The sequence below is a fragment of the Loxodonta africana genome, chromosome 10 (assembly GCF_030014295.1).
Source record: "Loxodonta africana isolate mLoxAfr1 chromosome 10, mLoxAfr1.hap2, whole genome shotgun sequence".
In the NCBI taxonomy this organism is placed as follows: domain Eukaryota; kingdom Metazoa; phylum Chordata; class Mammalia; order Proboscidea; family Elephantidae; genus Loxodonta; species Loxodonta africana.
Window position 1 is genome coordinate 21,940,731 of NC_087351.1, and position 22,393 is coordinate 21,963,123.

General features: G+C 40.0%; 1 protein-coding gene across 1 annotated transcript in view; it reads right to left on the minus strand.

The window, feature by feature from the left end:
- The window catches only part of LOC100656530 (formin-1), a 381,454-nt gene that overhangs the window by 159,529 nt on the left and 199,532 nt on the right, over positions 1-22,393 (minus strand). Inside the window, exons 7-12 of the mRNA XM_003418636.4 lie at positions 19,445-19,506; positions 17,091-17,179; positions 11,161-11,290; positions 9,554-9,700; positions 8,359-8,418; positions 1,120-1,240 (exon numbers count right to left, since the gene is read on the minus strand). Coding sequence (XP_003418684.1) covers positions 1,120-1,240; positions 8,359-8,418; positions 9,554-9,700; positions 11,161-11,290; positions 17,091-17,179; positions 19,445-19,506 — 609 coding nt within the window. The remainder of the gene's footprint in view (positions 1-1,119; positions 1,241-8,358; positions 8,419-9,553; positions 9,701-11,160; positions 11,291-17,090; positions 17,180-19,444; positions 19,507-22,393) is intronic.

Here is a 22,393-nt window from a genome sequence, read left to right on the forward strand (position 1 = left end):
AACTCTCCTTTTGGCACTCTGGGCTCCATTTCCACATTAACACGCTCCCTAAATCCTCTGCAGAGCCCTTCAACTGGAGTTAGACAAGCTCCAAGGCGTATTTATATTCTTGGACAAGGAGATGTCTCCACAGTGAAAACACAAGCCTCTAGAAATGCCAAAGGAAAATTCCTGCCCAAGCGAGACATATTTGCACCTTTTAAAAAAGCCAAAAAGGGGCTTTCAACATTTGGTTTTGAATAATTAAAAATGTAAATCAAACTAAAATAGAATATTTTACTGTGGGTCTTACCATCATTATCAGACTCATATACATAAACCAAGTATACAAAGGGGCGTGTATGTGTGTGTGCGTGCACATGCGAGAGTGAGAGAGAAGGCAGCATAGTAAACTAAGAAAATACATTAATTCTAATCAGACACACCTGATCAGAGCTGGGATTTGAACCCTATGTGGCCATAACTTGTCTGTCTCATTTTCCACATGTGTAAAATGGGTTTAATACAGTTTTCTATCTATTAGGGTTGTTATAAGAATTATATGAGGCAATTCCAGAAGCACAATAAGTTCTTCATAAATGATTGCTGCTATTATTATTAAATTCTCACTATCAAACGTGGGCAGACGCACCTAGGTTCCTAGGGAGTGTACACAGTTTGTACCTGGCTACTAACTGAAAGGTTGGCTGTTTCAACCTACCCATTGGAGCCTCGAGAAAAAGGCCTGGTGATCTGCTTCCATAAAGATGACAGCCAAGAAAACCTCATGGAGTTCAGGCCTACTCTGTGACACATGGGTCTGCCATGAGTCAGAATCACCTCAAGTGCAATGGCTTTGGTTTGGCTTTTCTGGTGTGGTGGGAAAATGTCGGTAGATAAAACAAGCAAATGAACAACACTAATAAAAAGAAAAAAAATAAAATAAAAAGAAGGACTGGTAAATACAATGCCCTCCAACGCTCCTTAGAGATAGAAAGTTTCATGGGGGCTGCAGTATGCCTTAAAGGAACTCCCCACCAATTCTACTCCACGAGACGATTGTAAACAATTCACTTAATTTTTTTTTGTTTTCAAAAATAATCTTAGCTATTATCATAATAATGGAAAAGTTCTTCTTACCTTCTAGTTGCCTCTTCAGTTTCCTCAAATCTTTTATGAGATCTTCAAATTTGACTTGGGAGGCCAGAAAGAAATCTTGTGGCTCAGGCAGGGGAAAAATACTCTTTTCTGTTCCCGCTTCCTAAAAGATATACAAAAGTACGTTATACTTCCCAATCGTCGCTTCCTGTTGAAATTCCAAAGGATCAGTCACTCTCACACACACACACACACCCCACAGTCTTTAATGGATGTCTGAATAAGAATCATAGCAATGTTCCTCTTCTGTTCCTAATTAGGACTGGTTATGTCGAAGTGCTTTCTTACCTTTCACACCGTCCTTTAGGTCTTGTTGACACTGAAGGTGGCTATGGCATGGGCATCTATTTTGCTTCATGAGTCAAAGAGAAAATTGTCAGCTATGCCCTGATCTTGGACACTACCTTCCCGTGGAAAAAACGCACAGGGAAACATGTGAACATACTTAAATTTTAAAGGCCCTGCTTGCATTTCACATGTGAGCAATTAGGTAAATCATCTTAGGGATATGCCAACTGGTGTGAATTGAAAGGTGCTGGATTAGAAGGCACCGCCATGGGAGAAGCAGTCACCCACCTGTACACTTTTACCCACCTTCTACAGCTCAAAGCTTTGTGTGTGCATGGGTACATATGACCACGTGCCCGTACATCTGTAAAGCTTTTCCAAATTTGTTCAGCTTATTTTAAGAGACATTTACTGAGGGCACGGTGGGTATAGTTTTGACAAGCTCCACAGCTATACCTAATAGAGGATCTTAGCTAAGAAACATCTCGAAGGACAAAACCTACAGGCACACTGAGGAAGATAAGCTGAGCCTCAAATGTCTTTTCCAGCCCAGCTGCTTTCTCCCTGAGTTGTTTAACGTAAGCTTTGTATCTTGCATATCTCAGGCAGTCTTCAGTTATTCCTCTCTCTACTCAGGCTGCTTTGCCAGCTTCCCTTCGCATTCCATCTTTCCTACTGCCATTAGGACTATTTCCAAACTCTAAAATTGCTTTACAAGGCACTTTATGATCTGGCCTCTGTCTACTTCTCCCGTCTTATTTCTACCTTCCTTCTATTTCCAGCTCATTCCCTCAAATTTCTGTTCAATAATAGAAGAGGCCATGATCTCTTGCCTCTAGGCCTTTGTCTGAACTGTCCCTCTCCAGCCCCTCCCAGACTCTCCACACACCTCCTATTTATACTCATCCTTCAAATCTCAAAACAGATGTCACTTCCTCAAAGGTTTCCTCTAACCCCAGCACTTGAGTGTTTCTCAAATGTATTCCAAGAGCCCCTGGTACTTACCATTATCACAGTGCTTATCAACATACACTTAAAAATTGTCTTGTTAGCTTGTATGTCTTTCGCACTGCATTATTAGCACGTTGAAGGCAGGCACTGCGTCTTGCTCTCAGTAAAGTATCATATTTTTATGCAAATAGCACGTACCTTCTACGTTTGTTTGGTTGCCAAATGTAGAAGACGCACGTTATTTGGGTAAACACACAGTATATGATGTCTGGCATATCAATAAACTTCGTTTTTAGTTGGTCAGCACCATTACTGAGAGCCTATAAAACACTGTTCAGGAAAGTCTGGCATCTAATTTATCATATTTTCTTTTGGTTTTGGAAATCCCTTGGGCCCTTCCCCTTCAAGAACTTTAACTTCACTTGGAATGTTAGGAGAAGGCGGTTTTCTTCATTTAACAGGACAGACATTTTCCGTGATCAATTTACTTATTTTTTCCTCATCTTTCTATACTTATTTTACTTCTTTAAAAACAATGGAAGAAGCAGTCTAGTCTGAGTGCCAAGATGGAACGACATCTAAGCTGCTTACCAGAAAGCTCCAAGGTAATCTACACTGGAGGGACTCAGGAATAATCTCTTTCTAGTTTCCAAATTTTTTTTTATCAGACTCAGTCCTGGTTTCAATTTTTTTTTTTTAAGCTGGAAAAAGCGAAAATGTTACTAAGCAAATCAGCTTGGTAGCAGCTCTTGTGAAAGCTGCTAAATTAGAGTTCAAAAGACAGGGCTTAGACAGGTTTCTTTAAACTCCACAGACCTAGGCTTGGACCAAAAATCCGGCATGAGTGGAAGGAAGCTTGGAGCAGGATCTACCTTGCTTCAGCTAATTGCTCATCACCACTAACCACAAAAATCATCGCTTACACTCTTGGGGGGAGGGGATGGTTTAATAAATCATACAATTCTACACTCCTGCTGAGTGAAACGTGTTCTGCACAGCAAAAGCCAAGAGAGCACTGCAGAAATGTGAACTTTATTTTTCCTAGACTGGGCCATCCCATGTTTGAAAATATTCTTATTGTGGGATTTTCCTCTGTCTAGTTGATTCTTTTGGGTTCACCTCTCTTCAGTGAGAGTCATACTTTAGAGGCAAATTTCAGCCTTCTTATGCAATCCATTTGATTTGGCTGAGGCAGGCACTACCAGGTAAATTTGCTGATGCCAAGATGCCAGATGCCAAATTAGGACTAGAAAATTCACTTCCCAAGATTCTTCAGGATAATTTTTCTGCCACACTGGAACCTGCTGTCAGAACTTAGGGTATGCTCTCACCTCCTCAGGCCTAGTTCTTTACAGAGGCCACTGATTACACACTTGTAGATATTTACAGTGCATTCAATTCGGCAACTGTTTATTAGTATCTACATTATAAAACTAAAAAAAAAAAACCCAAACCCATTCCTGTCGAGTCAATTCTGACTCACAACGACTCTATAGGATTGGGTAGAACTGCCCCATAGGGTTTCCAAGGAGCACCTGATGAACTTGAACTGCTGACCTTTTGGTTAGCAGCTGTAGCTTTTAACCACTGTGCCGCCAGTGCTCCCATTGCTCACAGATAACTATGTAAAGGGCAGAATAAGATGCATCATGAGAGAAGCCCAAATAAAATGTTCCTGAGCTTTATAAGACAAGGAAATGAGTAAATACTTCATGGAAGAGGTTGCATGTAATACTGGACTTGCAGTCTGGCTAAATGATTTTTTATTATGTGTATACGTGTTCATTACACTTGGTAATTGAACGAAAGAAGAAAATGAAAATCTCTTAAAATCCTATCATCTAGAAATAATCAAATGTTTTAACATATATCTTTCCAGATTTTTCTGTGTTTGTGTGTATTTATATTTACATGTTCTATATATTCACCCTGGTGGCATAGTGGTTAAGTGCTACGGCTGCTAACCGAAGGGTCGGCAGTTCAAATCCTCCAGGCGTTCCTTGGAAACTCTATGGGACAGTTCTACTCTGTCCTATACGGTCACTATGAGTCGGAATCGACTCGACGGTACTGGGTTTGGTTTGTTTGGTTTATATACTCACAAGCAGATCAAGAATACTTTCCAATGCCTCTCAATTTTCTCCTACACACTTCCCATGGCAGTATGCCATTCCATTGCATGGATCTACCATAATTTACTTGACCTTAGTGTCTACTACTGGACATTTAGGTTCTTTCCAATGAGTTGCCATTATAAATTATTATAAAGAAAATGATACACATCCTTATTTATTTCCTTTGTATAAAAATTTCTAGAAAAGTTTTACATCTTTCTCTGGCTTTTGATAGAGAAAGGTCAAAAATCATGCTAACCCTTACAGCACCTTCATATGAATTAGGAAGAGGTACCCCTGTAGGGAAAACACTGGTGGCACAGTGGTTAAGAGCCTATGACTGCTAACCAAAAGTTGGGCAGTTCAGATCCATCAGGCACTGCTTGGAAACCCTATGGGACAGTTCTACTCTGTCCTACAGGTCACTATGAGTCAAAATCGACTCGACAGCAATGGATTTGGTTTTTGGTTTGACCCCCTGTAGGTAGGCACAGATCCTTGGGAACACCAAATGACAAGCAGATGACATCATTTGTGAATTTTTAAAAGTGCTCTTTACAGGGTCAGAGTTTGGTGAGTCAAGGGCAGGCTAGATATGAGTCCTATTTGACCTAGAGACCCTAAACAGAATAACCTGGTCAACTGTATATGATGGCCCGAGAAATGTTTGACCAATTTAGATTCCTATTTTCCTTTATCTTAGCAATATAGGGCTTTATCATTTTAAAACAAACAACAAAAAAAGAAACCTTTCCCTATTTACTAAGTAAAAAACTGTATTTCATTATATTTATGTATTTGATCTTACTACATTACTTAATTGGCTATTTCTATCTTATATATGTCTTTTGTAAGTTGTGTGTGGTCTCTTTTGACTTTTTTTTTTTTTTTACAAGAAGAGGCAGGTTGTTTTTTCTTGCCGATGATTTTGAAGCGCTCTTTATGTATTATGCTGCAAATATTTTCTCCAGTATGTATGTAATTTAGCATTTAGCTTTGTTTGAGTCATTTGTGAGATGCTTAAGTTTTTTTTAAATTTTAATTAGGTATTAAAGTTTTTTTACTTTTATGCATTCAAAGTTATTGATCTTTCCTTTTATGATTTCTGCCTCAGCTTGAATGTTTTGAAAGAACTTTGCTACCCTAAAATCAGATAAATACGTATTTGCCTATTTTTTGGTATATCTTTTATGATTTTTTTTTATGATTTCATTTTTTGTTTGTTTGCTTTTTATTTTTAATTCATTCATTCTTCAAAATTTATTTTAGTCTCTGTGATGAGGTAGAGGAAATAATTTCTTCCTCTTCCTGCTTACTTGAAATTTCTCTAGCTCAGATCCATTTCTGGGATTTCTATTTGGTGTCCTTGATTTTTTTTTATCTGCTCTTCTGTCATGCCATCATTTTAATCATTATATAATTTTACGATATATTCAAATACACAAATGTATAAAAATATATTATTTTTAAAAATATGCATCAAATTATGCCCAATTATTTTCACATATAATATTTAGAATCATTTTGCCAATTTCTAAAAATTGATGAGAATTTTGACTAGGGCAATATTAAACACATATTTAGAAAGAACTGACTGTTTATGAGTATTTCCATCAAAGAATATGATATGTCACTCTTCTTAAGTCATTCTTTATATGACTGTCAGTAAAATACGTATATTTTTTCCTAAGTGTCTGTACTTTTCTGGTTTATATATATATATCAATCACTGGGAACTTTTTCTCAATAGATCTTTTAATTTATTATTTCCAGACAGAACTCATAAGAAAAAGGGGAGATTTTATAAAAAGACTAGAGGCAAGGATAGTTCTAAGTAGACAGACTATTAGAAGTAAAAGTACATTAATAAGGAAATACAGGGTGTGTTTGGAAAACATCAAGTCTTTAGTTAGATCACAGAATACGGGTAGAGGGAAAATAAAAAAGCATGGTTATAAAAGATAGGAATTGCATAGAGTCTTAATTCACTGGAAAATGGGGAGCCCTTTGTTTTTTGAGTGAGAAAGTGATGTGATCACAACCACACACACAAAGAGTAATCAGGCCACAGGGTGTGGGATGGACTGGAACAGGGAGTAGCTAGAGGTGGGAGGATGGGCTGAAAGCCTATTCCCATTCTCTAGGTGAGCCGGGGTCAGTAGGGATGGGGAAAAAAAAGGAAGGACATAATTTAGTTAAGGGACAGAGAGAAGCCAAAGGGAATACAAGGCTTCATGCCTGAATGACCAAAAATATGATATCCTTAACTCTTTATTTACTATTGGTTTAACAGTATACCAGCCACTATCTATGCCTCTGGACCTCGTCCGTACATAGTATGTTATTCCAGTTCTAATGCATTCAGCATCAAGATGGGTCCCTTCTGAAACATGTGAAGCTCAAAAGGCTGGAGCTGGAGCTTCATCCTTGTGTAGGTTGAGCATTCTATTAGGTGATGCTTCCTGGATGTGTTAGTTTTGTAAACTTTTGCCGTTTTTTCCTTTATCCTGTGAGATAAGGTTTGCAGGCATATTTATGGCATTCTTGTGTGATAGTTAGGGAGGCTGATGGGTTTTTTTGGGTTTTACTGTGTCATATTTGGAAAACCATAGGTTCCCCATGCAACCGAATGGAAAGGCACCCACAATAAATTCTCTATTTAGTTCTCACTGATATACTGTCATACCACAGATCAGTGGCACCAGAGCACCACTCGCCTTATTGGTGGCTTGTGTTATCAGATCGTATTTCTCAAAATCCATATTACCAACCAAAATTTAAACACACTCAATTAGTAAGCATGTATACCAATACAGAAAACATATGCCATCAAAAAAAAAAAGAAAGAAAGAAAGAAATTGGTAAAGAAAGAGTTTTAATATAAATAGGGAAGAAACTGGGGAGAGGTAGAAAATAGTAAGGCTGGCTGTAGGTATACTGAGAACTGTTAGATAATTCCACCAAGAGGTAGGAAAAATTAAAGTTTCTCCATTATTTTTCATCAGTGCTTAGACTGTCTTCTGGATGAAATTGTAAGCCTTTGAAAACAAGGCATTACGTCTTTACTTTTCTCCCCTCAGCGCCTAGGCAAAACTCTGCTTACATGGATAATTATGCAGGAATCCTGACAACATTTTCCTGAGACTTTTCCACTCATACTGATTGCTGTATTTTTCAACAACTTACAACAGGACCTCTTTCTTCTCAAAGTTAGGACTCCTCGTTCTCAAATGTTATCCAAGCAGAGAGGGCAGATTTCAAATTCCATGTCAACTTATTCACAGATGAAGATTACTGATAAAATACTGGGCATTACTCATCTTGTTGTTGTTAGGTGCTGTTGAGTTCATTTTGACTTATAACAGCCCTATGTGGCAGAGTAGAACTGTCCCATAGGGTTTTTTTGGTTGCAATCATTGCAGGAGCAGATCGCCAGGTCTTTCTCCTGTGGAACTGCTGGGTTGGCTCAAACTACCAATCTTTCGGTTAGCAACCGAGTGCTTAACCATTTCACCACCTGGTTTCAACTATAACTGATTATTGAATGGCTCTAAATTTCATAAAGTACCTCACAATGTGGTCGTCAGGCTCAGGGGTAACTTGGGGTCTCTTTGAAGAAGTATTACATAGTGAATTGAGAGTCAGTAAGCTTGTGCCAATGAATAATGCTTCTCTTTATAAGAGTCAACTAAACCCTCTTGGCTTCAATGTCCTCATCTGTAAACCAATGAGGCTGGACAGCTCTCCAATTCTGTGTTGGACTTGAAATTCATCCATCCACCTATCCATCATCCAACTTCTGAATGCCAACAATGTGTAAGAGTTCAAATGCCATTAGGGTAGTTTTCCACAAAATGCTGTATCTTACCTGGTCATAGTAACGCAGGTAATACTTCACAACATAATCCACCAGATTAATCCCAGTATTCTAGGTTTAAAAGAGAAACAAACGAAAATTATTCACACGTTACATAAAAATCATTCATACATACATGTTATATAGGGAGAGCTGAAGTCTCAGTCTGTGATCCAATACTTCTAATTTGTGATACCTGTTCCTAATTCTGTTTGAGGCTAGCAAGATTTTCCTCCTTCTTCTTTGTCCTATCCCTTTTTTTCACGCAATCTATGCAAAGAAGTTTTATTTTATGCAAAGAAGTAACACTTTACCACCCTTTATGGAAAGAAAAATAAACAGATAATCCATAAAACCTTGGAGGTAATGGCTAAAACAAACAAACAAAAATGGTCCCCTAATATTTTCTGGCATAAAGGCAATATAGAAGGGGGTGAGGAGGGCTAAAGGGAACCAAGGACTAGAACAGAAAACTATCCCTCCCTTCCCACCTTTAAAAAAATGGTGTGTTCTTAATGGCGTGAAAAAAAAATCAGGGCAGCTTAAAAGGGACGCCATGCCACTTTATGACCCTGGGCGGCAAGGGGTGAGCAGGCCCTCCCACAAGACAGCCTTTGTGTCTTGTTCACATGGGCTTAATTCTAATTTGCCTGTGCGTCTCCCCTCCCTCCCTCCCCCTGACCCCCATGGGACTCCTAGATCTGGGCTGGTTGTTTCTAAAGAAGTAGCTCTGCAGGGGTGCGGAGCCAAATGATAATCAGGCTCAGGGGGTTTGACAGTAGACCCCCAGCCCAATTGTTGTTGTGGGCAAAAGAATAATTCAAATGCTCAGCTCAATTGGTGATTCAGCACCGCTCTGCCGCTCAGGAATGACCAAATTACAAGTAGCCGGTGCTAATTCAAACTGACTCAAGCCTTGTGTTACAGCCAGCATTGTACTTTATCTGTTTTCTGCACTCACTGTAGTAGCAGGTCTACACCTAACAGTGTATTTCAGAGCAAGCGAAGGCTGGAGGTTTTCCCAACGAAGATAAATGAAAAACCTATCTTTATCCAGAAGTTGAAAGAGAGCCAAGAAAAAGCTGCATGCTCTAAAATAAATGACTGTGAACGGAACCATTCAGAATATTTTTTATAATTAAAAGTACAGAAGGAAATTAATAATAGATCATAAACACTTGTTATGAAGAACGAATAAATACTTAACCCGACTTTTGACATCCTTGAGTTTAGGCAGAATTTCTAAGCTGTATCCATCTGCTTGTCCCCGAGTCCTGTTTCCTCCATTCATATAATTTCCAAAAGCGAGAATGAGAGCTAAAATATCCTTCACACTCTTCATGTGCAGCAAACCCTGTGACGGCAAATATCAATTATCGTGGCGTTGAATTCCAAATGACAAAGTACCTATGTTCATTCAACAATGAATATTTACGGAGTGCCCAGAGGCTGCAGCGGGGCTTACACCAACAGGATCAGTAGCTGGTGAGATGGAAAATACACTTTACCAAGCCGTAAGTCTTAAAAAATACATTCACAGCATTATTTCCTACCCATTAAATGAATTAATTAGCAACAGTCCATGTTGTAATATTGAGGATTAAATATCGGAGTTCAAAGTTCCAACTGAGGCAGTTTTACTCTTTTTTAAATAGTTATTTTAAGGAATGTGTAAGTTGAAAAAAAAAGAACCGTTATACTTAGGCTTAATTAAGCTTCTAAGTAGAAAGTGGTTTAGGGTCATTTACCGATCTGTCTTGGGACTGTGTATCTATAAAAATATAGGAATAGTCTATTTAAACGTAAGACAGATATAATAGTAAGTACGTTCTTCCCTCTCCCTGGTATAATCCTCAGGAAAGAACTACAATAATGTGTTTTAAGGCAACAGGCTGTGTTTATTAAGTGTTTGCTGATATGCCTATTAACTTGTACAGTTTCAAGCTGCTTAGAGTTTTCTTCAGCTCCCAATCTCATTTGTTTTCCCTCTCATTTTTCTGCTCCAAGTGGGTATTTTCAAATTGGAATTCTCCCCATCCCTATCCTTCCCTATGGTCTTGGTTGATTTTCTTTTCTTTTCTTTCTGGGTAAAGAAAGAAAGCAAAATTCAGCTCTAAGCAGACTGCTGCTCTTCCTTTTCAGGGCGATACGAGGGGAACTTTACTATACTTTGGTAATATTTATGATTTCTTTATTGAAATCTCTAATATTTTAGAGGACAAAAAACCATGCTCCCAGAAAAGTAACTAAATACCCGCAATATCTGGAAAGAAGAATCTCATTTTCTTAGGGAACTGGGTCGTTGTGAGGAAAAAGCCAAACCCTAGAATTTAACTTCATAATGACTGCCAGTGTGGTTGAGCCAACAAAATTTTATTTGCCAGTCATTTATTATCATTATTTCATTAGTCAATTCTCTAGAATCATTTATTTTACCATGTAGACACATGGTTTGGGTAGAATGCAAAATCTCATTTGCAATCCAGAAAACAAGCTAGACAATTTGGGCTGGTTTTAAGAGGCCGGAATGTACATTGGTACCTTTGTGGAATATTTAAGAAGAAATCTCTTAAAGTGTCATTTTTTCCTCCTTCTTTTCCCCAATCTCAGTCTCCATCTCCTTTTCTCTCTTATAAACTCACTCATTCTCATACTTGAGCAGGATAACCATCATAATTATACTTAGAAAAACACATACTCTTAAGTTCAAAAGGTTTTCTGCAGGGGATTCTAGTCGGTCTCTTCCCCCTCCCTACTTCCTCCCTTACTCCCAATGAGGGCAAGGCTATCTTTCAAATTAAACAACAAACATACCTTAGAAGCTCCTGTGATGATTTCTACCTTTCGGTGCAAGGAGGTGATACCCTCAGAAAAGACAGATCTGAAGATTATACACTGGGCACGTTCAGCAAAATTGGGGATCTGGGCTAACTCGTGTAAAAATCTGTAAAGATAAGAATGAATTATCTAGCTTCATATAGGCTCTCAAGGAAAAGAAAAAGGCCAGCTGGAAAAACAAAAGGTATTATAGGCAGACTCAAGAAACTTTGAGGGTATGTGTTCGGTTAACAACAGAGCTACTTTTTCATGGGTTTCTATGATGATGAATAAATAGATGGTAGATAAATGATTTTAGGAACAGAAAGTTAATGAAAGTATACGGAAGCACAACAACTTATCTCGTGCTACTCTAGTCTTTAGTGTATGAGAAAAATTACACAATAAACTTTCTTTATAACACGGTATTCTCTCAGGGTGTCTTTATACAGGAGAAGTAAAGGGGTAAAGGGAAGACTTGAGGCAATAATGAATGAGTTTCCCATATATGGGTTTACTTTCCTACTGCAACTCAGCTGTACAGACATAGTTCCTAGCTCAGTGCTTAGAACAGAACAGGCACTCACTGAGTGGACACAATCTAAAGTTTCTTAAAAACTATGGCAAGACGGATCTTAAAGGCTAAAGGTGGGTACTGACCCTGCACACAGTAGCTCACTGTCTAAGCGGTCGGGCACTGGTGCCCTCTGCAAAATTACGTTGGAACAGCTATATACTCTCCAGTCCAAGCATCAGAAGAAGGGGTATAAACTAAAATTGGTGGAAACTGCTGGACACGAATTTAGCAAAGGAGAGAATCAACTAGCAGCCATTAATTTCATTTCAGAGTTGAGATGGCTAACAATTATTTCTGAAAGTCTCGGTCAATGCATAATCTCATCGCCCTGACATTCTGCAGTCTTTCACCAAGAATGCTTTTATACAGGAGCAAAGTTGGAATACCCTTCTTTGCATATCCAATGAAACGTCCTTGACTCGTATTCTTTGCCTCTTTTATCTTTAGGAAGACTTGGGTTTAATAAATTTCTAATTACCAGCTGTTTTCCTTACTTATTCTAGGAACCCTGGTGGTGCAGTTATAAGCTCTTGACTGCTAATTGAAAGGTGGGCCATTTGAACGCACCAGCCACTCCCCGGAAGAAAGATGTGGCAATCTGCTTTGGTAAAGATTACAGCCTTGGAAACCCTATAGGGCTGTTCTACCCTATCCTATAGGGTCACTATAGCCGGATCATAATCCTTTCTTCTTTTTTTAAAGACACTTACGACGAAACAAGAAATAAAAGAAAACATACCTTATTTTAAAGCTCTACAGCTCTATTACGAAAATCACATGATGAAATATGAAAGCGGAAACCCACAGAAATTCTGTACTAGGACAAGGAAAAAAATTACATATTTTGCTCTATGCATGAATTTTTTTTTTCCCCATAAAAGCAGCATTAAACAACTATTCCCAGGGACTGAAATTAGTGGTATCACCAGTTTTCACAAATGAGTGGGAAATAAAAAGCTCGTGGAGCTGGTGGCACTTGGTCCTGTGGTTATAATCAGATGCTAATAACAGCTGCTTTGAAGGTAGCACCCTGCATTTTTCTCCTTTCATATGTGACCATAAGACACTACTGCCCAAGCAGAACCTGAACGGATGTATGCTTCCTGGTTAAAATGGACACACAGTGAGGGAAGCGTTTTCCTGAGATGGCGTAAGAGAAGACATAGATCAGCACACCTCAGCTCATCAACAAGGACAGGGATAAAAAGGAAGACATGCTGGATGCACGATTACTTTAACTAGTATCAAGACAGGAGGTTTAGGACCAATATGAAGACCACTGGCTCACCAACCTCTGCTGTCCAGGAAAAAGCAAAAGGGGCAGCACTGCAGGGCTCCCTAAGATTAAATCCTGACTGAGATTGGGCAGGCTTTCGGGGGGAGCTTAAATTCCAATGTCTTCTGCAAGGAGAAGGGTCAGAAACATATAAACAGAGTTGGAGGAGGAAGGGAAATTCAGGAATTTTGCATTACTTTTGTATAGGACTGTAGGAGATGTGTCACTGAAAATTAATTCTAGACAGCATCAGTCCTCAGGAGTTTCAGTGAAGCACTCACTGTGTGTTAGGCACTGTGTTAAGACCTGGGGACATAATCCTAATTAACGCACAATCCCTTCATGAAAACCTGAAAAACAAACCAATGGTTACCATGGAGAGTGAGTGGTTAAGTGGCATCGCTGATGGAGTCTATAATGGGAGCTTGAGATGCCATACACCGGCATGTAAGGCGGAGCCCTGGAGGGAGGATGTCAGCCAAGGCTTCCTGCAGCCCCCTGGTCCTTGTGCATGGCAAATGTGAGAAACTGCCGAGCAGAGCACAGGCAGGCTGAATGATATTTGTGGGAGCAGTGAGTAGAGGCTGGGTGCTAAAGAGGTTTTGTGTTCTAAAATAAGAAGTTGAAAAATTTTCTGCATGAATGAAGGGTTTTAAGAAGAAAAGTGATACTTCAAGCTTTTTGTTTTAGAAAATCACCATGGCAGTGGCTGGGCTGATTGATTGGAGGTGGTGACGGACTTGAGGCTGGAAGACCTATTCAGCCTTTCCTAAAATGTTCCAAGAGGTAAGTAAGAAGGCCTATACGGTGAACGTAAAGGAGCAAACGGATGAGGAAGCTATCGAAGCACAAGACCCAGAGTAACGAACAATCAAGGCCTTTTGAGAAGAATCTAGGATGACTTGGGGGTTTCTGGCTTGGAAGATATGAAATACTGGAGGAGAAAATTTGGAAAAATATGATTTTCTATCATTTTTACCCAAAAATAGCCATGCAAAGGCTTGAGGAAGATCATCATAGCTCCTTTCCCATTTATCTGGGCAAGTCCCAGAAGTATAGGTTATCTCAAAGGCTGTGAAGCAAGGGTCTGATAACTATCTTATCTCTCCAACTGTTTTAAACTCTACCTTTATAGGCAGAGAGAATAATTCTCTTAAATATCCCTAAGCATAAAAAAAAAAAAAAATTTTTTTTTTTGGAATTTAGAAATATTTATAGATTGATTTTCTTGGGTTAGCCTATCTTTATACCCTATGGGCAGTAACAGAGAGGACTAAATATCCCCCCAAGAAGCCACAAGCAAGGGATCTTTCCCTTCTTTCCCCAGTGCAGACCTACTTCCCTAGGCCTGTAACTTCAGTCTGTGTATAAGAGAGAAGTTCTGAGCTGTGGGTCACACATTCCACAGCAGCTCCTCGGCTGATAAGTGTATTGATGCAATGTGACCCACTGCTTCTGAGGAGCTAACACTTGGTTTATCGTTCTCTAAACTCCTGAGTGGTATTATCTCAGGTGTGTCTTTTTAGTTGAGGTTGTGCATACAGCATCGTTTCATGTTGTAACCTATGTCTGTCTGTGGATGAGTACACTAATCAAGCCTTGTTTTACAAGTCAATGTGTCTTCTTCGTGGGGGCCCCAGGGCAGCTGTGGACTCTGAATGAAGCACCCCAAACCCAGCAGAACCTTGCCTCACTTTACCATCAACACAAGACATGGAGCGAAGAGAGTCGAGGACCATCCCTGCAGGAGGTGGTTTCTGTCAGGCTGGTCTTAGGCATACGACATCTCTGTGAGAAATGGTCTTCTAAATCTGGCACTGGGGTGTAAGAGAGCTGATGAGGTGAGTGATGAGGACAGCCTCTCCACACTATAATTTACAGGTCCGGGCACCGCAGGGCTCAGGAAATTGCAATGCTAAGACTATAAATGATTCATATTTTCCAGTATGTAAAACTTGCTTATAGTCAACTTACTGGAGCTAATGGCAAATAAATTGCCAGAGAATCAGCCTCTGGTATAAGTCAAACAAATGCTTCACTGTGCACCAAACATGGCATTCATTCCATGTGACTTGGCCCAAGCACATCACCTCACCAGTGCAACACACGAGTCCTCTTTGTTGCAATGGCTTTTACTTGTTCAGAGAGCCATTACGATGACCAATACTAACTTTTTTTCTATCAAGATCATCAATAAAGAAAACAGCAAGAATAAGTTGTCTGTTAATTACCTGCTACTACCATTCTGTGTCCTGGAAATTAATCTTGAAATATAATGCTACAAAGGCAAAGGGGAATACTTCAGGTAGCAGAATAGCACAATGCCTCCCCCACTGTTCACTTTGCTGGGTAGGCCACTCCCATGGCTTGAAACAGGGATTGGCAAGCTACAGCCCACAGGCCAAATCCAGCCTATAAAAAGTTTTTGTATGGTCCATGAACAAGGAATGGATTTTGCATTTTTAAATGGTTGGGGAAAAAATCAATAGGGAGATAACATTTTATGACATGTGGAAATGATAAGGAATTCTAATTTCAGTGTCCATAAATAAAGTTTTATTGGAACACAGTCATGCTGATTTTTCTATGTGTTGCCTATGATTTCTTTCATAAAATAATGGCAGGGCTGAGTATTTTAACAGACTGTATGACCAACAAAGCTTAAAATATCTGGCCCTTTACAAGGAAAGTCTGCCAACTGCTGGCTTTAGAGTATGACTGCCCAACTCGATACAGCTGGCACTAGTGAAATGCTCGATAGGCCCAATTGTCCCCAAACACTTCACCATGGCCTAGCTGGTGTCCAAATATCCCATTACTAGTCACTTCATTATCAGTCATCAGCACATTAGCAGGAATTAACTTACTATATTAAGAGCAGAGCACAGGATTGGTGGGGGTGGGAGTTGGTAAGAGAATGGTTTCAGGAAACTGAACAGAGGGGCATAAGGACCCCATCTGCACTGATTCACAAAATTCCTAGACCATGAACTAACTTTGGTGGGGGATGGGTTCTGGCCCACACTCCATGCGAGAGCGACTCATCCAAGGCTCCCAACGTCATCATGAAGGTTGTCAATACCTAAGTAAACCTAGATGCCACTGCCACTAGTCACTTAGAAACGTTTTTCTGGGCCTGAATGTCCAGGCCTCCACCAGTAGTGGGGCAGCTTTAGAGAACCCAAGGGCAAGGTATGAAGGCGTCAGTGCACTCCACATAACCTTGGACACCTCTAGAGCTGGCATGTTACCCTGAACCTGATCACTCAATTTCTTCTTTCTTTTCCACCTCTGTGCCTCATCTCCAGGTTGAGAGGAGTGATCTGAAGTGGACATGAGGCATTCAAGGCAGCAACAAGCAATGGAGCCTCTGGTCACTCTGGACCTATTCTAATTCTTACAGAGTTCTGGGTCCTGAAAGGCTGGGTGGGGTCCAGGGGCTGATCTGTGGCTTGCAGGCTCCAGGAAGTCCAGCCAAGGATAGGAGTCACGTGCTAGAGTTTTGAGATTACGAAGAGGGTGGATGACACTTCAAATATAGTAAACAGATCTAAATAGAGGAGGGACAGAAGAACAAGCACGTGCAAAGGGACGATGGAAAAGTCACATTTAAACTGGGCATAGCAGGTGGAGCCACTGAGGGAACGCTGGCTCATTTAGGCTGCATTTACCGGATAGGGCATTTAGGAAAATTAATTTGAATTCTGTGGCTCTGATGTCATCTTTTTAACTGCATCAGCAGAACCTTAAACAGAGCAATGCCTTCTCCCTTCCTTGGTTACCCTTTTGGCCAAAATGTTTAGTCTAGGAGGAATTAACAAGTTGCAAGAACAAGAAAGGGGAGTGATGAGGGGGCAGAGGGAGGGGGTGAGATAGAATATCCAGCAGCTCAGATCTCAGGGCTGTTTTCCTGGCAGCCGGGTCATGCTGCTGCATGCAATAGGTCACGGGCATGACGTGTTATGACTTAGCTCACAGCACAACTTAGCCTTGGTTATTCCAGGCTCGGAGGCAGGAAGATGCAGACCACAGCTCTCCTCTTGGCCTAACAGAAAAGTGTTCAAGTGTCCTTACTGTTCAGGTTTATCCAGCAGTTTCAATTCTTCTTCTTTGGATGTCTCATAATACTTTCTTATTTTAACCAATTCATCCTCTTGGGCTCTCTGTATTGAAATAGAGAAGGAAAAAAAAAAAAAAAGGCCACTGAGAATCTGCACAAAGTAGTGATCTTAAAGTTTGGTCCCTTGACCCCTGTCACGCATCACCTGTCATTTGTTAGAAATGCTTCAGCATAACTTGTTAGAAATGCAAATCACTGTCCATACCCCAAACAGAAGAAAGAAATTCCGGGGATGGGCCCAGCAAGCCCTCCCATGCTTCTGAGGCATACTAACGTCTGAGAATCACTGGTCTGATGCAAACGGTCCTAACAAGTGACCTGAGCTGGACGCAGAGGCCAGGGCATCTGATGCTATCTTGGAATCCCCTGTACACAGATATAGGGGAAGTTGTCCATAGCATTTGTTTCCTTACCCTCAGAACAGCCATCCTGACTTACACAGATCCTCGATTCTTTTATTTCTAGTCACCATTGTCCCTTTTTCTGCATTTGGCAAGCACTCATTATATAACTTATTTTGGCATTTAGTCACACACTTTCTTAATTTAGGGGCCCTGGTGGTGCAGCAGTTAAGTGTTTGGCTGCTAACCAAAATGCCAGCAATTCAAATCTGCCAGGCGCTCCTCAGAAACCCTACAAGGCAGTTCTACTCTGTACTATAGGGTCGCTATGAGTTGGAATCGACTCCACAGCAATGAGTTTTGTTTTTTGTTTCTCTTCACTCAATTTCTACAACTGTTTCAGTTGTGTGCAGCTTGCCTCTACTATGAGCTAACAAGTACTGACCATGTGCATGGCGCTGTGCCCACAGTAATGACAAAACGTATCTAGAAGACTTTCACGAAGTCCTTTAAAATCTATTGTTTCATCCTCATTTTATAAATGATTCCACTAGGGCTTGCTCTAAGTAACTGGTAAGTCCCACTTTCCCCTACTATACTGGGCTGCCCTCCAGGTGCTCCATAAACGCACTATTAGTCCCTGGTGGTTTGATGTTGTGTGGTTTCCTGTCTATTCATAGAAACCTCACTAATAGAAATTAGTGAGGAGTTCCCACCCAGATATACCAAACGGCTCCTGGTATATATAAAGGGAGGCACCCTGGTGGCTCAATGGTTAAGCCCTTGGCTGCTAACTGAAAGGTTGGTGGCTCAAACCTACCCAGTGGCTCCACAGGAGAAAGACTTAGCAATCTGCTTCTGTAAAGATCACAGCCAAGAAAATCCTATGGGGCAGCTCTCCTCTGTCACATGGAGTTATTACGAGTCGAAAAATCTACTCAAGGGCACACAACAACAATATATATAAAATGAGCAGGGAATTGGCAATCCCACCAGACCTGGAATATTACACTATGGATATTTTCTACAGAAGAGACTTAAGGTACCAGGGGGCCATAAATATTGAAATGAATCATTTTTTGAGCTCTTAGTGACCACAGCACACTACAGAGCCCCAGGCAGCTTCCTGGGAAACACCATTACTTAAGTAGAAGAGGATCTGGTTCAGTCTGTGTTTTCACAGTTAGTACATCAGAACAGGTAACAACTGTGGGCATTCTGACTCTCCTGTGTCATCTTAAGAGAGCCTAGAGGTTCTACTGGTTATTTCTACATATAATCCAAATCAAAAGACCTTATATGTGTACAGTGCTGTTGACTTTTCAAAACACATTGCTACTGCTTTAAATATTGATTTCTCATTTAATACTCATATACACACAAAAAATTAGGTAGAACTCATTACAATCCCCATTGTACGAATGATCAAACAGGCTTAGGGAGTTCAGGTAACTGGTCCACTTAGACTTCAAGCCTAAGATCCCAAATACACACTCATCATTCTATACTGCTTCCCACATTCAGCGTCATCAGCTCATTCGATTTGTAGTAATCATCCAAGCTGGTACTAACACCCCCACTCCTCGAAAGGAGACACAAGTGTATAGTGACATTAAATAGGTAGCTTAACTTCACTGTGATGGTAAGTAACAGGGCTGGGTTCCATGGCATGTAAGTGGTCTTCACCTTGAATCACCTGTAGGTGTGCAATGAGATTTCCTAATCCAGATCCACAGTGGAAGCTAGGAACCCAGCCCTCTTCTCACGCCTAGTCTCATTCAAACTTGTGTTTCTGTACTGAAATTTCTTATGCAAGGTGAGAGTCCTTACTACCAAAGAATATGAATGGCTCAGTGATTTTTCAGGTGGAAGGAGTCACGTAGAATCAATTTTTAGACCTTAACATTTCTGATTGGTGAAGATGTGGCAGGACAGAAGTGTCAGCTTTGTATGTCTTTGACACTCACGTTTTCATACAGGGCCGCCAGCGTCTCCAGATCCACCACAGAGTCATCCACATTGAAAATGGCTGCCGGACATCCAAAAAGAAGAAGAAAAAAGGAAAAGGGATTTGGTTAGACCTCCCATACCAACACTTTCTCCAAGTTCAGCTTCCAAGCAATATGATAACACACTTTGTTACACATGTTGTGCCTTTCAACATGTTCCAACTCCCCTTCGTTTTGCATCAGAGGGCACAAATGAAAAGAATCAGAATGGTTCCTATCAACGGCCTGAGCCTTGGCCCTGCCTTGTTTAATTCCTCAAGCTCTGTGTCCTTTCTGCAGCTTAATTTAGGCTCCACAGGAGAAGTGTTTGTGCTTTAAAACTAAATCAGTTTGTAAGTTTGAGGCACAATTTTAAATCTTCCTTCCCAGCTGGTAATTGAAGAGATTTAGTGCCTAATGCACCAGAACCGACTCTTGCCCATTACGAGGAAAGGGTGGGGGGAGAGACAATGTTAGCAAATTAAATGAATTCGGGCATGTGATTTGAGGCACCTTTCCATGGCCATTGCCAACATCTTGTTTGGGTTAAAAAGATAAGAAAAAACAATAATTGCATCAATGGCAAATTAAGATTATGGAAACCTCCCATGAGCCAGTCTTTAAGGCAACTTCTCATTCCTACGGTTTTATTAGGATTCTTGTTATTCCGTATCTTAAATAACTCACTTAGCTATTAATTAATGTGCATATTATTTCATCTAGGGAGGCTCTTACCCATATGTACTGGGGCACAAACACTGAGATTTTAAAGCCATAATGGCTTTGACTCTCAAAGATGTTTGGAATGGGCAAAGTCCACATCTTTAAATAATTATTCAAAACTAATAAGGTTTGTTCCTTCAACTCTACCTCTCTTCTCTGACTTTACACTGTGAAATTAACCAGCACGCTAGTAAATTTTCTCTGTGGCAGGCTAATTAATTTTATTGAAACAACCGGTGATATTTAGAAATGTCTTAAAATTTTGCTTGTCCACCATTACTCTGTTCACTGGTATTACATGTGCTTTTTGGAGAAAGTAGGGATCAAGGTAAAGGGTTGGTTGGTTGTGGATTGTTTTGCTTCTTCTGTAGTTTAGAATCATATAAGCCCCTTTATATCATTTTAACAAAGTTAATCAACTGAGCTGAGGTCAAACTCTATACAAAACACTGAGAAATGTACTTAAAATTCCTTCACAGGCCACCTTCTCTAACTTACGAGTTAGTCAGCAAGCTATTCCCAGATATGTGGGGTTGTGAGAAAAGAAGGGGTTAATATGCTCATGACAAAGTGAGTCCTCTCAGATTCCGCCAAGACAAAAGGAAAATTACACTTCCAAACAGGCCAATCTGAAACCACTAAAGAAAAATGTAGTCTGAGGAAAAAAATGAAAGAATTTACCCTCCCAGGACTGTTATTTTATGTGTGGAGATGATACGAACTCACTAATCTATCAGACAGACTATATATGTTTAAACTTCTAATGCTTTAAGACAAAAACAAAATGGCCAGGAACAATTCCTGCTTTATGGAAATTCCAATATTCTCCTACAGAAATCAGCTAACATGAATGCAAAAGAGAAGATAAAATTCTAAAAATAATTTATCTGAAGTTTTTACATCTAGACTAATCACTATGAATGGGAACTGACTTGATGGCAACAGGGTTTTTTTTTTTTTAACTAGTCACACATCCTAGGTGCTATACACGAACTACAAGCTTACGATATAATCATGGAATCTTAATTAATGAGAAAGTGAATGATCTGTGGGTATCTTTTCTCAGTAAGTAGATCTTTGGTTTTAAAAAGCTCATCAGCCTGGATCTCAGATACACAGTTTCATGAGATATGTAGTTGGTCAGCAAGTTTTCCTCCAGTGTGCTAGGTAGTAGAAAGAAAAACAAACAAAATGCCTAGTGAGGATCAGACCAGAGGTTAAACATGGGCCTTGGAGACACTGATCCACCCATTCACCTACCTATCCCTCGAATAAATAATTACTGAACGTATACCGATGTCTAGAGACTGCTCCAAAATGCTCTGGATACAGAAGCATATACGGCATGTAAAGTACTTTGTCTCATGGAATTTATATTCTAGTGTGTGGAACAGAAAATAAATGAATAATTTCAAATGATGACAGGCTATGAAGGAAGTAAAATAGGAAAAGGCACAACATGAGATAGGATGGTCAAGGATAGCTTCTTTGAGGTGGTGCCGTTTAAGCTAAAACCCAAAGAGGTCAGTTTGTGAAGACCTGGGAGAAGGACATCTAGGCATCAGTTCTTTTTTTCTGATGAAGGAACAGAAATGGGCACAGAAAAAGGCCAACACGGCTAAGGGCAGAGGGGAAGAGAGTGTAAGGAAGTCCTGGTCAGAATATTCAATCCCTTACTCACTTGCTATGTGATCCTGGTAGGTTAAATTGTCCAAGCTTCAGCATATCTGTAAAATGGGGTTTACACAATGTACTGCAAGTACTGAGGTCCTATGTACAAAGTGCTTAGCAAATCACATGGATCATGCTATGAACTCAAAATGGTAACTATGCACTATGACTACTATGATTTGAGACATACACATTGTTAATGTGCTTTAATGTTTGTTAGTGCCTTATCTCTCTTAACACATGTAAAGAATTAGAAAAAAAAAGACTGCAAATGCTGAGTAGTTGAGTTATGCTATAAATGCAACTTTCAAGAATTCTGGGATGCTTTAGATAAGAGTAGTTGCTACTAAACCCATTCTGTCCTTTAAGACTTCACTGAAGGTCCAACTTCAGGAAGTATTATTGAGGGCAGAGTCAGATACACAAATAACTCCAATCACAAAAAATAATGTATCAAATGTTTTAAGAGAAATACGCATACCTCTGGGTCCACTGAGGAAGTCACCTAATTTCTACTTTAGCCTTTCCCATCAA